Source organism: Phytophthora infestans, genomic scaffold (assembly GCF_000142945.1).
Source record: "Phytophthora infestans T30-4 supercont1.21 genomic scaffold, whole genome shotgun sequence".
Taxonomy (NCBI): Eukaryota; Oomycota; class Peronosporomycetes; order Peronosporales; family Peronosporaceae; genus Phytophthora; species Phytophthora infestans.
The window spans coordinates 1,324,003-1,340,451 of record NW_003303738.1 but is presented as its reverse complement, the minus strand read 5'-3'; the positions used below and the strand labels follow the sequence as shown (position 1 = coordinate 1,340,451).

The following is a 16,449-nucleotide window of genomic DNA, read 5'->3' as shown; positions in this document are numbered from 1 at the left end:
AGATAAATAAACCCAAAGCTGTCGTCAGTAGATGCAGCCTCGGAGGCTGTTGCTGTCAAGCACTAAGCAGTACGGTCACCTACAGCACAGTACAGTACGGTATGATCATGCGCACGTCACGCGAGGAAAACCATGAGTTGATTTGCCGATTATGGCCAGCACCACCAGGAGCTGTAATGGCTCCTCACATCGAGATATAAAGGTCAATTTACCCCCATAACTATCCAGATGCCGACAGGACAAGCTTACCAAAAACAACAATAGCGAGGGTCATACGGTGGGTAGTGTCGTGTTGATGGCAAGACCCAACTCACCAGACCGTCGACTCGAAAAGCATGCCACAATCGAGAGATGATGCTATGCTTCAGACTTCAGTCGGTTTCAATCCTGCGATGAATCCTTGGCATTGGCATCAACGTTGGCATGTCGACGCAATTTACTTGGCAAAACTATGAACGCGTCAGATTCAGCTTACTGGAAGTACATGTAAGTATGTCGCAACACTACCGGATTTTCTTGACCAGTAAAAGTTGATGGCCTCTGTTGCCTTCTCCACCTGCACTGCTCATGGTTCAGTGTCTTGGGGCGTCGGTAAACAAAAAAAAGCATCGTTAAAAAATAAGCAAGTTTTTTTTAAGCAAAATGCAAAAAGAGTACATGTATTTGGAGGAACAAAAACATTTTTGTAATGCAGCTCGACTCCATCGGAACCGGTCGATCGTTTACCGCTTCTGGTGGTTGACGTAGCGCTGCGCAATGAGACCGAGGATTCGGAACAGAATGATGCACCCGATGACCACGAAGAAATAGCGCGTGATGTCGTCGTGCTCGAAGCCAAAGTATTGCTCCGTGTACTCCTTGATCGTGATGTGGCCGACCGTCGCAGGCGAGTCCGCCATCGGTTGGCAGCCTAATTGGGAGCCAACGTTCTCGTACGACTGCGTAGCGTTGTTCCAGGTAGGCAATTCATCGCAATCGGCGAAAACCAGAGCCTCCATGATCGATAGTGGAAATCTCAGTGGTGAGATCTTGTAGAGCCACGTGTAGCCCGACGGAATGGAGTACGCCGGAGGGCTAAAGCCCATAAACATCATACAAATTGCATTAAATAACAATCCGATGATAGCGGCCACTTCCTCCGAAGGCATCGCGTAGGCGAACATCATACCCATGTAAACTTGCATCAACACCATACGCGAAATAGCCAGCCAGAAGAGCACACCGGTTCCAAAGCCCGTAAAGCCAACAAAAGGGTAGTAGACGACCGTAAAGAGAGCTCCACTGATGAAGCAGTACGGGATCTCAGCTAGCGTCGATCCAACGAAATACCACAGCGCGTTGTAAGTCTGAGCCGCGCGCTCGCGGTAGTATGAAGCACGCTCGGAACAGGCCAACGGGAGAACACTTTGAAACGTCATCATGGCCTGGAACAGTGCAGCCACGAACACCATGCCAACACCCGAGTTGAGACCAGAGTACGAAGCGTAGTCCACGTCCACGAAGATAAGACCGAACATCATGGCAAGGACTAACGCCAAGTACATGCGTGTCAAGCTGTAGCTGGGCGTACGCCAGTACATTTGAATAAAACGCCACACCACAAACTTCATCTGCGTCTTGGAATCGGCTGCACGCTTCTCCGTGTAAATCATCTCAGGCAGATCCGGTGACGGCACAGAAATGCCTTCCTTGGCCATGTTCGCCATCAGCGTACGGTTAAGCACACTGTTCCTGAAGTAGTTCACGAAATCCGTAATGTGTGCAGCCGTGTTACCCACACCGGCACCAATACACTCCAACATCCAAGTGGCCGGGTTGTAGCCCAAAGGCAGTGGAGCCACACCGGGGATCCCCTCAAATCAGGTTACGGCACTTCGGGCCCAATTCACCGTAGAACACCGTCTCACCACCACGCTTAAGTAGCAGCAGGCTGTCGAACAGGTAGAACACTTCGGACGACGGCTGGTGGATCGTACATATAACGGTACGACCCGAGTCGGCCACCTTGCGCCATGATGGTGTTGGATATTCTGTCCAAAACGAGTCCAACTTTGTCCAAATTATCCAAAACAAATTGCTATTTTGGTGATAAATTACCATATTTATCCAAAATCTGTCCAAAACAGATGCGTTATTTTATTAATTACGGATCTAAATATTACATTTTTGCTAGTAAATGTAAGGCTGTAACGGTTGGCGTGTAGTGCGTTCTCGAGCTAGGGCATTACTTAATTCAGGCATTTCCCAAATGCTGCACAAAGGGAAGGAGTACGTGATTAGGACAACGAACAAAGGCACTGGCACCATCTACTACAACTGCCGTCATTTCCGACAAGGCTGCCTTGCAAAGCTGATATCGAAAAGAGAACACGTACGCGCTCGCGGTGAGCACAACTGCGAGAATTTACTGCCGAAACAAGTCGTGGATGTGCGGTGTGAAATGCGTCAGCAGCTCCAGCGAGCGGCCCTAGAATCAGCGTCTGAAGCTCCATCAATGGTGTGGGAGCGTGTCCGCTCAGCATTGAACAACTTACACAAAGGAAGCACACTGAACGCCATCCCAAAGCTGCTAGGTGTCAACATTGTCAAAAATACCCGCAAGGGTATGGGTTGCGATATGCTACACTCGCTCGACAAGACCGAGGCGCGCTGGCTCAGCGACTCGGACAAACGCTCCTTTGTGAGGTTTAACACTGGGTTCTCTGTCAAGAATAAGGAGCGCCGTATCGTAGGATTTGGGCACCCAGATCTAGTCCTCAATAACCCGCTCGAAAAGTACAACCGCGACTTCGGCGAGAAATTTGGGCGTGGAGCTCATCCAAGCTTACTGGCGTTCATGGAGACAGCTAAAGCCGAGGCACTAGGTTACGTGAGCCGCATCCATGACATCAAGCTGGGAATTCAAACAGCGCCTCGCCACGCTGAAGCTGTCGTCACTCAAGTCCCAGACGACTACATGAACTTCATGTAAACAGTTTGAACAGCTTTTGGACAGTTTGGATAGCTTTTGGACAGTTGGGATAGCTTTTGGACAGTTTGGATAGCTTTTGGACAGTTTGGATAGCTTTTGGACAGTTTGGAGAGTCCTGGAAAAAATATACAAAACAATCTTTTAGATTATTAAATCCGTCATTTATCAATTGGACAATTTGGACATTGTTGGACTCGTTTTGGACAGAATATCTCCTTCCTCCATGATCAACTTAGCCAAGCGCGCGTCCAGGCCACTCGTCGGTTCATCCAGAAAAATCACACTGGGCTGCGCAGCCAGCTCCACACCGATCGTCAGACGCTTCATCTGTTCCACTGAACTGCCACGAATGATCTGGTCGGCGATGTCTTCCAGACCCAGCAGCTCAATACACTCATTCACCGAGTCGTACTTCTTGGCGTCCGGGATCGCGGCGTCCTGACGTAGGAACGAGCTGAACGCCAACGCTTCACGAATGGTAGCAGCCTCCGAGTGCACGTCTATTTGCTCGCAGTAACCAGTGCAACGACGGATAGCGAGGTCGGTGGCCTCGTAGCCGTTCAATAGGATCTTGCCAGAAATCTTGCCGCCAGTCTTACGGCCGGCAATCACGTCCATCAGCGTCATCTTACCAGCACCCGACGAGCCCATAAGAGCAGTGATCGTACCGGGCACGGCGAAGCCGTTAATACCCTTGAGAAGTTCAAGCTGTTCGCTTGGGCTCTTGGGGTTGGGCACGAAGTAGTGCAGATCTTCGAACGCCATAGTCACAGGAGTGAAGTTCTTCTCATGATCGTCAAAATCCACAATGCAGTCTCCGGTTGCCTCAGTGGATCTGACGTTCTTGGAGGTCTTTAGCATCACGTACGATTCGTCTTCGATCGGCTTCTCGGACACGTCGACGATTTCGTAGCCGGGGGCTTCGTAGCGTAGGTACTCCAGTGTCAGGAAGGACATGACCATGAAGAGAACGTAGATCACAAGCGAGTAGATGATGCCGTACGTGATCCAATACTTCTCAGTCTCGATGCCGAACAGGTCCAGGTAGTACACGCCCATTGTCTTCCCGTAGTCTGCACAGTAGTCGATGCCGTCATAGACGCAGACGTACATGTTATCGGACCGGTACTGGTTGATTGACAGAGCTCTAATACTCCACGTCATGGGACTGATCCAGTGCGCCCAAATGAGGTAGTCCGGGATCTGACTCTTGGTCACGATGAAGCCGGCTAAGATGATGAACACCAGTATGGACACCATACTAAAAGGTGGGACGACATTCTCGTTCGGTCCAACAGAACTCAGGAAGAAGAACCACATTCCCATGGCCAGGTTCATCACAAAGAGCACGAACTCGAAGATCAGGAACAGTTGGAATTCGGACTCGAAGCCACAGAGCCAATAGACCAACGACCCGAAATAAGCGTCTCAACTAGCGCCAGTGGGATCTGACTGGCCGACGTGGCCAGCACGTCCGACGCTGTCCGGAAGAAGTTGGCACCTCGCTGCTTGTAGAAGACTTCGCGCTCGGCCATGTACGTCGCGATCTGGGACGATTGACCCATGGACAGGAACATGACCGAGGAGAAGACAACACCCAACACGACCGAGACTTCGGTCGGGTCGAAGTCGTAGAAGACCGTACAGAACAGCAGACCCATGACTACGATCATGAGCACACGACCGAAGATGAAGGGCTTGTTACGGTACGTGATGGTGAGTTGACGTCGTAGTAGAGTCATAGTGCTGTTGACGAAAGACTGGCTGAATTCAGGCATCGGCTTCATGTTCTTCTCGACGCTTTGCAGTAGTTCCAGGTCGTACGGGGCCTCTAGAGCGTACAGTGAGTCCTGGTAGATGCGAGACTCGCGGAAGGCGTTGGCGAACTCGTTCGCACGTCGCGGCTGCTTGGTCGGACCTTCGATCTGGTACTGGTACTGCTCGCGAGTGCCCAGATCCAGCAAGTAGTCGGCGATATCACGCTGAGGCGGGCACTTAAAACCAAGAGTCTCAAAGTATCCCTCCACCTTGTTGCAGGGTCCGTGGTACATGAGCTGGCCTGGGGGGATCTTACTCGCGAGTACAAAAAGGATGATCTCCGAGTACACATACAAAAAGGATGACTTGCGAGTACAATTTGGGAAAAAGGTGGATTGGCGAGTATGGTATCATAAAAGGTGGATCACCGAGTACATTCGCAAGAACCGACAAGTTTGGTCAGTGTCACCGGAGACTATGGGATGACTCGCATACCTAGTGCGTGACTGTAGGCGACAGCAGCTGCGAGCTGTTCCACGTCCATAAGCTCCACCTTGCCGGTTGAGAGCTTGACCTTCCACTGATAGCGACCGCCATTTTCGAGCCAACGGTCGACATGTCCAGGCACATGCTCACGTAGAACTTGCCCCCTGTTCTTCACACTAAACTCCTTGGTCACGTGCCAGTGTGTTGGCGCGGCGGGGCTTTCCATGAAAAGCTGCTCCAGGTGCGAGACACCGAAGAACCGCGCGTCGCTTTTGTTGAACCGCGTGCGGGCAAGCGCGCCGCGGGATTTGAACTGACCTCCCGGGCGTCGTCGAACTGGCAGCACACTCAACAACGCGTCGATGCTGATCTTCTCGAGGAGCGCCATCGTCGCGACAATGTGCTCGCACATCCATCCTGACTGGCGTGACTCAGAGCAATCGCACACATAGCACTGACGCACCATTCGGATCTAGAGTAAGAGCAGTCAGAACCGTCGCTGCCATGTGGGATTGAGATGAGATCAAGTACGTACATCGTCTGCACTCCATTTTGGAGACACCTCGAACGGGTCATGCTCGCTGTTGAGTACTTGAACGCGGTAGAGTGACTGGTAGAGCAGTTGGGCCTCCGAAGCGCGTCCTCGTGGGATTGATGCACCGACAGTCGGGTAAAGCTGGGCTCGTCGGCTGGAGGCGGGGAACCCGCGCCATCGTCGATGACTGCGAGCGCCTCCGGCATGGCGACTTTGAGAGTACAGCTGAACACCAAGGCAGCAACAGGAAACCCACTACTCGCCCCAACAAGCCTCTACCAACCATCGGCAGCCTCTACCAGCCACCGGTAGCCACAGCCAACCATCGCTAGCCACAGCCAGCCACCAGCAGTCACAGGCAGCCATTGGTTGCGACAGGCATCAAATGGGGTGCACCACATATCCGTAAATAGCGTTTCCTAGTGAGCCATAAATAGTGTTCTCCGTGTAATCGGGAACTCGCAACTCATTCTTTTCGAGCCATGGACTCGCCAATCCACCCTTTTTCCCATTTGTACTCGCAAACCAACCTTTTTGAGCATGTACTCGAAAATCATCCTTTTTGTACTCCGATATAATCCGCACCCAGCTGGCCTTCGTTCAGGATCACGACGTCGTCGAACAGGGCGAACACTTCAGGCGACGGCTGCAACAGAGCGATGACGACGGTCTTGCGCAGCTTGTGCGCTACACTGCGCTGCGTGTTGATGATATCGTACGTGGCCGCACTGTCGAGACCCGTGCTGATCTCGTCCATGAGCGTCACGTACTTGGTGCCGAGCTCCATCTCGCCCGTCGTCACACGCTTGCGCTCACCACCGGAAACTCCACGGGTCATTGCGTCACCGACGATAGTGTCCTGACAGTTCTGAAGTCCTAGCTGTTGAATGATCACCTCGGGGTAGTGTGCGAACAGAGCGTTCGCGGCTCTCAGAGCCTCGGCGTTTTCCTCGGGAGTGCCCTGAGTTAGTATCTTCTTGCCGTGCTATGACAGCTCCGCACCACATAATTGGTGCGCGTACTGAAGTGTTTCCTTGACGGTGAGCATGGGGTAGTGCTTGTCGCGCTGGTTCACGTATGCTACGAACTGCGGTAGCGTCTTAATCATCTGCTCACGGTCGACGTTGTTGAACGAGATGTTGCCCTCCACGGTGATGTTTTTGGTCATCGGGAACCGGGCACTCAGCATCTTTAACAGAGCCGACTTCCCCGAACCGGGTTGGCCCAGCAACAGCGTGATCTTTCCAGGTGAGAGCACACCGCTGACATTTTTGAGGATTTCTTTACGGACCACACGCTTCTTGGGACTGATGAATGTCTTCTTCAACGTGTTGGGGATGGTCGGCAGTTCGTACTTGGAATTGTCGTCGTCTACTACAACCACATCTGCAGTGACCGACAGGTTGCTGAAGCGTACGTCCATCTGCGGCATGGTTGTGCCTAGAGCCTTGGAAACCACAACAATGGAGGACCACGAACGGCTCGCATGGCAGTATCCGGAAACCCCTATCGAGTACAGAAGACCCAATGTACCACTTGGAGACCCACATCTCGTTTATGTTGAGCCAGGTGAGTATCTGTTTGAGCTCTCGCCAGTGATCAACGAGGATGAACATCAACATCTGTAGCCATTGCATACTTCAGCATCCGCATCTCTGATATCGAGAGATACCGCGGTCATTTCGTCGGTAAATTTGGATATACTACTTCGATTGGAGAGCGACGGTCTTATCTACCAAAGCCGCTCGTGGTCGGAAAAACAAAATCCCTCCAGATCGGTTACGAATAATTTTACGCCATGCACTTATGGATTTGTTTCCCGAGATGAACTTCCTTCATGGCGTGGAGAATGCATTGCACAACAGACTTCGACCATTGCGTATGCGATATTACTCCCATGGTATGACGAGATACGCTGGAAATCGATGTCGCCATAGTGACTCTTTTGAGTATATCACATTCACAAGAGATTCTCAAGCGCTTTTCTCATCGGTGTGAGACGACGCAAATTGCAGTCGTCGAATTACACGGAATGTAATTGCTCGCGAGCACAAACGGCACCAGCGCGAGATTCAAGATGAGATGAGCGAGCGTCGACGCTGTCAACGTGTTGTGATAGAGCACCGTCGAAGCTCTCACCGAGCTACAGTGTGGGTGCTTTAGCGTCACTTGATACGATCGCAATACGCCAGAACAGTGTTCCCGTGTGATACAACAGCTGCGAGCAAGACAGGATCGCCGAGCCGAAGGTCTTAAATATAGGCATGCAAAGGAGAGAGAAAGATTCGAGACATATCTGCAGAATACAATTCTTTGAGCTGACGCCCAAAGAATTCATAAGGACAAGATTGTAGCCGCATTGGTAACGCCGAAGATTTCGCTTACGAGATTACAACTCCAAAATGCCGTTCGTTTACGCTTAGCTGGGGATGAAAGTTACGCTATTAAGAATCACGTTTGCTATAAAATTTGTCTAGATCGAATTATTCGCCATGATTGCTATTCTTTTGTTTCTGCCAGTGTAGCGGGACTCGACAGCGGATGTCGAGCTTACTCTTTGTGAGGCTTTGATATCTTCCTTGACGACCAACGGAAACGTTCCTTGCTGGGGCTGCACAAAGATATATTTCGTTTTTATGGGTTAATGCTCTCTGTTTCAGGTTTCTTTCAATAGCCTCGCCCAAGAAACTACATTTGTCCATACGCTAGCATGATCTACAGTAGTACTACGTAGTAGGTTGCACTTGTCCACTGGTACAAGCCTTGTTCTTCTTCTTGAGTTTCCTATTCATGTTAGGCTTCATCTACTTAGATTACATCTACGGATGCTCACCAGCGGTAGCTTCGGACAGTAGGACCGAGCGCGGGGTACGTATCGCAGCTGGAATGACCATTTCATCACTGATAGTGGCATTGTCGCTACCAGCGATAGGAACGACCACCGCAAAACTCACAGATCCCACTGCGTCTTTTTCTCTGCCTTCTGAAACGCGTCGTAGCAGTTCTTTTTAGACTCCGTAGACGTATTCACTGCAGTCGTAACCAAATCATGCAGCCGAAGGTGCTCTTTAGCATTCCTGTCGTTTAAAGCAATCACCCCGCGACCTTCGGTTCTGAGCCGCTTCTCTTTACTGTCAAGTAGCGGTTCCCATTTGGAACAACGGTTTCGCTCACCAACTGCAGCGGTCATCAGCGCTGGTGATTGGAGTACGTTTGGCGTTGTGGGCTATACAGCCTCACTTTCAAATGCTTCGGAATGCGCCGACCCCCGTAATAAACCAATCTTTTATTGGCGGGTGTGGGTCTAAATAACGGTGGAGAAGGCGGCGTCGAAGTCGAAGTTCTCGACGGGTTGTCCGACATCATTGGCATCGATTCGTGGCAAGCTGGTAAATGGTTGCATTTCTTGCCGATCTCCCTCTCGGAGGGCGATGGCTAATGCTGAGGTCTACTACAGTAGTCTGTGGAGGCCCGCGAATGCCGACATTCTTCTTACTGAGATCACGCATGAGCTGACGTACAAAAGGTTCTCTAACAGGATTTCCATATCCGCGGGCTTCTCTATATTTGTCTTTACGAGCGCACTAAGTGCTCACATCGGTACCGTCGCTTTTTTTGACAGAGGGAAAGTAGCTGACCTCGCTTTTTCAGCTGTTTGGAGTGAAATAGAAGTGGAGGCCGAGATCCTCTGCAAGTACGACCAATACGACTGGAAGCTCGTGGTGGCGCTCGTTTCTAGGATCATTGTAGCTGCTAGCGACGTAGAATTCTGTATACGTCTTGAAACTCGCCTCGTAGACAATCTGCGTAGTTTTCTTAATCACCTCGGGAGCTGAGACCTTTTTGCCAGCACTCGGGTCCCCATCTTTTAATGAAGACTCAGATTGCAAAGTGGTCATGTAGCTCACAGCCACCAGAAGATTGGCTTATTTTTTAGTCTGATCACGTACACATTGATTAGAACTCGTACAGTACATTTGAGCATGAGCTCGTACTCTTAAGTCTGATCCATACTGTTTGGATTTGTACCTTGATGTCTGACAGCTTGGCATAAGCACGTCCTTTTTGGAATGACTCACCTTAACATTTTCCGCACGGTACCTTTTTTTTAAAGACAAAAATAGGTGGTCGAAAATAACCTTATCAGTTTTTGCTCATTATCACATCCTGATTGGTCAAATAACACCACACAATGTCAAAAAGGCTACTAACGGACGCGCCCTGGACTATATTAAATAGTGCCGCCCGAAAGTGACAGAGAGGACTTTAAACAGGTGAGGACTTTATTTCCTTGCTGATATGATTCGTGTCTCAGGTTAATATCGTCTAACATATCATCTAACTCTAAAGGATGTCCCAGATCGACGTCTTCGTACATGAGAGTGTCTCCCTGCACAGTATTTAAAAGGCCCATTTCAGTGAGGACAAATCTTTTGGTTGTCTTCGGATGTGCATTTTGATCATCGGATGTGCATTTAGATCTTCGAATGCTCACTCGGATGCAGACGATCATTCCTAAAGCTTAATGGCTGTCACAAGTCTCCCCCCTCCCCCAGTCAAAAGAATCCCAGCGTTTCCAAAAAGCAGCACGAGTCCGACGTCTGCTGTATCGACGCCCGCCATGCCACGCCACCAGCCCCGTTACAGCGAAAGAGGGTGACGAAGACCTAGCAAGCGTTGCGTCAAGATCTAACAGCGACGGCGAAACCCGCGACATTGCAGTTCATTCAATCTCACGGAAAAAGAAGAAGAGATTAAGAAGGCATCCTACCGCCCGAGATCGAGCGGTAACCAAGCGAAGAAAGCAATTGCCTCATCGATTATCCTCGCGTCGCCACAACTCTTCTAGACGCAGAAATGAAGAATCATTGAACGTTCAGGATTCGTCAGTAGAATCCGAGCACGAGAAGGGATCTCATTCTTCATTCGCATCAGACTCTGATGCGAGCAGTCAAAATTCGTCCGATTCGGAAACAGAAGGATGCGACGGAGGTGACATCGCTCCTCAAGACGAATTAGTGGACGTACCGGATCTGGATGTGACGGCGTTCGACAGCTGGGGCGCGTTGGAGTCGTATCTGAAGGCATACAGCAGGAAAACATTCCAGGTTTGTGCTGCTTAATCTGTGAGACAGTCTGAGACTGTGAAACAGTTTCTGAAATTGTACTAAATTCTTACTGTGATCAGATTTACACCATTCGAACAAACACTCCAATGCGGACAAGAAACGCTAGAATGCAGAGAAATATGTCTGCTTTCAAGCTAGTCCCTGAGGAGTTTAAGTTCTACAATAAAACCTACGTATTTGTCCTACTTTTCGTTGAGCTCCAGCTTTATGGAGTGCATGTCACTGGACTGGACAGTGAAAGCGGGATCAGACAAACGATGGAATTCTTCCGGTACAGATACTTAAGTCTTATATTATCGTCAATCTAAGCTTTTTTTGTAGTTATTTTTTGTCAATGATTCTTTGTAAAAGGAATGATATCGACCGGTGTGCATACATATGAAAGGCTTTACGAAGCAGGGAGTACATTGCGGCGAGGCGAACACCGCGGTGAAGCCGCTTGAGTGGTGCTTAGATAAGTTTAAAAAGTCGAGTTGCCGCCACACTCACCGACAATCACTCTGGTTTTTTCATACGTTCTTGTACCCGAAGATGCACCTGTTTTGGTCGCTAACGTGCTAGCCTTTCTGACCACATGGATCAGCAATCTGCGCGAAGAGAACATAATATAGCCGAGACTGTGCATCGGCTGCACAGTCTAAATTTGAGACTGTGCAGGTAGTCTCTGCCCTTCGTCCATATGCGGTTCCTTCGACCACTTTTCACGAAATTTAGCGCCATACACATCGTGCTTGGATAAAAACCACGACGAGGGGTCTCTCGAGAAGCCTGCTATTTTAGCGCTCCGCATGATTGTTGCCTTATCCGTGTCTCGCCACGCGCGAAGGCCCCAATCGCTAACGGTGTCAACACTTGGCATACGTGGGCTACCAAAGCGAGTGCATTCGACTCGGTCTGACTCTTTCCAAACGTTATTTCCATGTACAGTAGGTCCTTAAAACGACATATTTAGTCCACTTGATCACCTCTTGCTTACGCTCACTGCTAGCCGACTGCCTTTGATGAGGCACTATTGGAAATGACGGAAAAGTGTTTCTCTCTGTAGAATGGATGGTCAGCAAGTTTGTAATAGCAGATTTGGTAGCTTTTATAAGGTTTCTATTCGGGAGAGGCTTGTATTTAATAGTGCAGGCAGCACCCCACAGGACACTATTCGGTAGGGGGCTTTTATTCGGCGCATCCGTTATTCGAGTTTCTCAGGCTTGTAAAAAAAATTACAGGAAGCAAAAACACAAAACTCTTTAATGAAGTACATGTATCGCAATGTCCCTTGATGAGCCAGGGGCTAAATTCGGTTCCATAGATTCTCTACCTTGATTAACCCCAGTTAGCGCCCGTTCACTTCTTCTCCGACCGTTATAGCCTCCTTCACACTGCCACAGACCGTGGGCCGCATGGGGCGCAAGAAGCTCGGCGTCGTGAGTCTCGCACTCATCACGTACTTTAACGTAAGTGGTGGGCCATGGGGGTCGGAGCCCATTGTGGCCGCGTGCGGGCCGTTTGTCGGCATCATGGCGACACTCGTGTTTCCGTTTATCTGGTGTCTGCCATTGGCCTTGTCATTCGCCGAGTTGTTCTCTGCGTTCCCGACTGATTCGAGCTTCTGCACTTGGGTGGGCAAGGCTTTCGGTCGTCGCATGGGGTTCCACGTAGGGTATTGGAGCTGGGTTTCAGGCGGTACGTTTGTTACCAAAATTCTGCGCTTAAATGTGTAACTTTGACAAATTTGCCCACTTCCAGTGATCGACAACGCCATCTACCCGTGTCTAATGGTAGATTCCGTCTACGCAGTGCTAATGGGACCTCACGAGCTGCATTCCTTCATGGTTCCTACCTGGATGTACCTCGTTAGAGTTACAGTTGCCACCGTATTCATGTTACCGACGATTTTCAGTATCGACGCAGTCGGCCGCTTCCTCTTAGTACTTGGCCTTGCAATGGTCGCTCCGTTCGTCGTACTGGTAGTCGTGAGTGTCCCTCAGATTCATCCGGCCAATTGGTTTGTCGTCAGTGCCGCTCCACAATGGAGTCAACTCGTTAGCGTCCTCTATTGGAGTTACAGTGGCTTCGACGCGGCCGGAGCTTACGCGAGTGAAATCGACTCGCCACGGCAAACGTATCCACGGGCCATGATGCTCACTGTCGGGTTAGTGGCTCTCACATACTCCGTCCCATTCCTTGCAGCGTCGGGTGTCAACAAGCCGTCGTACAGCTTATGGCGCGATGGATACTACCCTATGATCGCCGAGAAAATCTCCGGACCAGGATTGCGTACCTGGTTCCTCGGCTGTGCGCTGCTAGGAAACCTAGGCGTCTACATCGCCAAGATGACCAAGAACGGCTTCCTGTTGGCCGGTATGGCCGATCTCGGGCTTGCTCCGAACTTCTTCATCAAGTACGTCAGGACTCTTTAATTTTCCCCCTAAAAATCGTGCTCTAATTCACTATACTGTATACAGACGTACAGCCTCTAACGGGGTTCCTCGCCGAGCTATCCTGCTCTCGCACGGCATCATCGTCTTCATGGCGTTGTTTGACTTCAACATCATCTTAGGTGTCGACAACTTCCTGTCCTCCTTGGCTTGTGTCACTGAGCTCTGCGCTGTCGTCCGGTTACGGTATACCATGCCTACTCTTATACGCCCGTATAAGGTCAACATCTCGGATCGAGGACTACTCATCGCCATGGCCATCCCGTTCTCCATCGGGTCGTTCGTCATGCTCAACGAACTCACCAAGTCAACGCTCAGCCTGACACTCAACGTCATCGCATTGGCCAGTGGACTAATGTGTCACCAATTCCTGCACCGACCTCCAGCATCTGTGTATACACCATTAGCGGCTGCTATACAGCTCGAGTTGGGTACGCCAGCACCCGGAGGAGGAACCTTCAGCATTGTTACACCCGCGTCGCCGTCCACGCTGGAACAACAGAAAGGCGTGTAACATTTAGACATCAAGCCACTACATGTACACAACGCCCTATTCTCTTCATATATTTGTCCAGTGTTACCGTAATACAGCACCGTGGTCCATACAACACGCTACGGCAGCGTCGCGTCCTGGCCAGACTCCGACACCGTGTCCTTGTCCGACAGCTCGTGGATCGACATCCGCCCCTCTCCGTTCTTCCCCGACTCGTCGTATTCCTTCGAGTCCACCTCAGTCGACGTAGCCACTGCACTGTCACCGAGCTGTAACATGTCGTTGGATATTTCAATTGGCTCGGCAGTGGTAGACACCGCGCTGCTACTTAACTGCAGCCCATCAAACATCTCGTTACGCGTGTCTGTCGAAGTATCCGACGTGTGTACAGCACTGCTACTTAACTGTAACCCACCGAACATATCTCCCATCTGTGCGTCGCTGGGGCCTGCGCTCAACTGCAAGCCATTGAACATGTCGCCACTGTCACCACGAACAGCATCCGCGTCCTTTTCGTCCTTCTTGTCCTCTGTCTTCTCAACTAACGACACTGACGATGAGCTGACCTGAAAGTTGCCACTCATGTGCAGACCCCCGAACAACGAACCAGACGCAGACGGCGCCACCAAACTAGCGTCCGGTCTGGCTACTTCAGGGGTTCCAAAGAACGAATCCTTCATGTCCGAAGACGTCGGCGAGTGCACTTCCGCTTTGTCCGGTGCTGCGTCTTCATCTTCCGCCACTTGGTCCTCGTCTTCCACAGCGGCTTCAGTCGGGACTTCCGTTGAACTCTCCGACGTCGCTGGACCATTACTCATCTGCAGTCCACCGAACAGAGATCCACTCGTATCTTCCTTAACCGACTCGTGGCTTCCAACAGGACTGTCAGTCTTGACGTCCAATCCTCCGAACATCGTGACATCACTAGAGCCCAGTTGAACACAGATATCCTTCTCCTGCTCTCGCAACGTCCGCAGCTCTTCATCATACGTCGCAGCCGTGTCATAGTCCTCGTTCTCCGTCGCCAACTCGATCTGTTTCTCCAACATCACAGTGCGCACTTGGATCGTCTCGACCGTCTGCGTCAACTCGTCCTGACTCCGCACCGCGCTCACTGGACTCACCATTTCTTCGTGCGCGTACTCCACCTCGGCTTCCTCGTCCAGTTCGTGACTTATCGAATCGATCTCGGCCTCGTCCACAGACTCATTCTCTTCAATCTCCTGTGAGATGGAGGCCTGTAGAGCCTGCTGACGATCCTTCAAGTCTTCGATCTTCTCGTCCAGTCTAGCAGCCAAGTCGTAGTCCTCGTTCTCCGTGGCCTTTTCAATCTGCGACTCCAGCTCCACAAGGTGCGCCGAGATCTCTTCTAACGCCATGCTGCTGTCTTCCAGCGCCTCCACATCCACATCTAAAGCCTCAATATCCGTCGCTCTACCCGTCAAACTCGAGCGCGAGACAGACACGTGGTCACTCTCGTCGTTCTCGTCGCCATCCACCGACTCGTCGTCGTCGTCCACGTCTTCGTTCTTTGCGGGGTCACACACGTCGTACTTCTTCTCCAACATCTCCACTTGTAACATACACGCGTCGTACTCGGCTTGAACCAGCAACATGGCCGACGACCGGAAGTCAATGCCGTCGTCGCCCTCACTTTTACACTTCTCGATCTTCCGCAGCGCCGTTCTCAAGTGCTTGGCCTCCTTCCAGAGCTCTTGCAACGTGGCTAACTCGAGATGTTTCTCCATCTCCTTCAGCTCCTTCTTCTTCTCTTCAAACTCCACTTCACGCTTGCCGATACGTTCCTTCAGATCTTGCAGCTCCATCTCCACCACTTTCACCAACATCTCTTCTGCCGTGCGCGCGATTCTTTCCCAAAGCCCTAAATGTCCTTTCGAGAATCCGCGCCCGCGTCCTTAAAGTTACGTTGCGCAGCAGCCCCCTCTTCTCCTGCTCCAAGCGTGGGATCATCGCCTCGGCCGACGCGATAGCATTGCGATGGATCGACATGGATTTCTCCAGCTCCTCGTGCTGGTTACTGAGCATCGTGAAGCTCTGCTCGGCCACGGCCGCTGCGTCATTCAGCGAGCTCAGCTCCGCCGTCTGCTGCTTCTTCCGGATCATCGACTGCTCCCGTCGCGTCTCCTGGACCTCCAGCACATTGGCCAACAACGCTGCCGCGCGCATCTCCTTCTTCACAGCGCCGATGCGTCTCCCAATGACTGTAATATCCTCCGCGTACTGCTTCAACTTCTCCTGGAAGTCCTGACGCTGTTGCTCGAGTTGCTGGCCGTCCGACTCCACCTCTGCCTTGGTCTTCTTGATGCCTTCTTCACGGTCCGCAATGCGCTTCAGTTGACGCGAATAGCGTCCCCGCACCGTGTCGATATCTCGCTGCGCAGTGTCGATAGACGACTGGATCTCCTGGACGCGCTCCAGCTTTTCCTTTAGCTTCCGTTCCAGCTCCCGCACTTCTTCTTCCACGGCCTCCTTCTCCTCCATCAGCTGCGCTTGGATCGCAAACTCGGCGCTGCACTGGCCTTCGATCGTCGCCTCGATCTCCGACTTCTCGGCCACCACGTTCTCCAGACTTACAGACACGTGATGCATCTCGGTATCGATGCGCTCGGCCTCAAACTGCAGCT

The 16,449-nt window shown here is 51.2% G+C and overlaps 4 protein-coding genes across 4 annotated transcripts; 1 reads left to right on the top strand and 3 right to left on the bottom strand.

Moving 5' to 3' along the window:
- Positions 1–722: 722 nt before the first annotated feature.
- Positions 723–1,802, bottom strand: PITG_11962 (ATP-binding Cassette (ABC) Superfamily; the record flags this gene model as incomplete). The annotated part of the gene is made up of 1 exon (XM_002901376.1): positions 723–1,802. One exon carries the CDS (start codon positions 1,800–1,802, stop codon positions 723–725), a length of 1,080 nt encoding a protein of 359 aa, XP_002901422.1.
- Positions 1,803–3,198: 1,396 nt separating this feature from the next.
- On the bottom strand, positions 3,199–5,022 carry PITG_11961 (ATP-binding Cassette (ABC) Superfamily; the record flags this gene model as incomplete). The annotated part of the gene is made up of 4 exons (XM_002901375.1): positions 3,199–3,227; positions 3,292–4,324; positions 4,366–4,953; positions 4,999–5,022. The coding sequence occupies 4 exons, from the start codon at positions 5,020–5,022 to the stop codon at positions 3,199–3,201; spliced, it is 1,674 nt and encodes a 557-aa protein (XP_002901421.1).
- Positions 5,023–12,273: 7,251 nt separating this feature from the next.
- On the top strand, positions 12,274–13,825 carry PITG_11960 (Amino Acid-Polyamine-Organocation (APC) Family; the record flags this gene model as incomplete). The annotated part of the gene is made up of 3 exons (XM_002901374.1): positions 12,274–12,556; positions 12,620–13,274; positions 13,339–13,825. 3 exons carry the CDS (start codon positions 12,274–12,276, stop codon positions 13,823–13,825), a joined length of 1,425 nt encoding a protein of 474 aa, XP_002901420.1.
- A 433-nt stretch (positions 13,826–14,258) lies between these two features.
- On the bottom strand, positions 14,259–16,414 carry PITG_11959 (uncharacterized protein; the record flags this gene model as incomplete). The annotated part of the gene is made up of 3 exons (XM_002901373.1): positions 14,259–14,313; positions 14,354–15,651; positions 15,731–16,414. The coding sequence occupies 3 exons, from the start codon at positions 16,412–16,414 to the stop codon at positions 14,259–14,261; spliced, it is 2,037 nt and encodes a 678-aa protein (XP_002901419.1).
- Between the last annotated feature and the right edge of the window lie 35 nt (positions 16,415–16,449).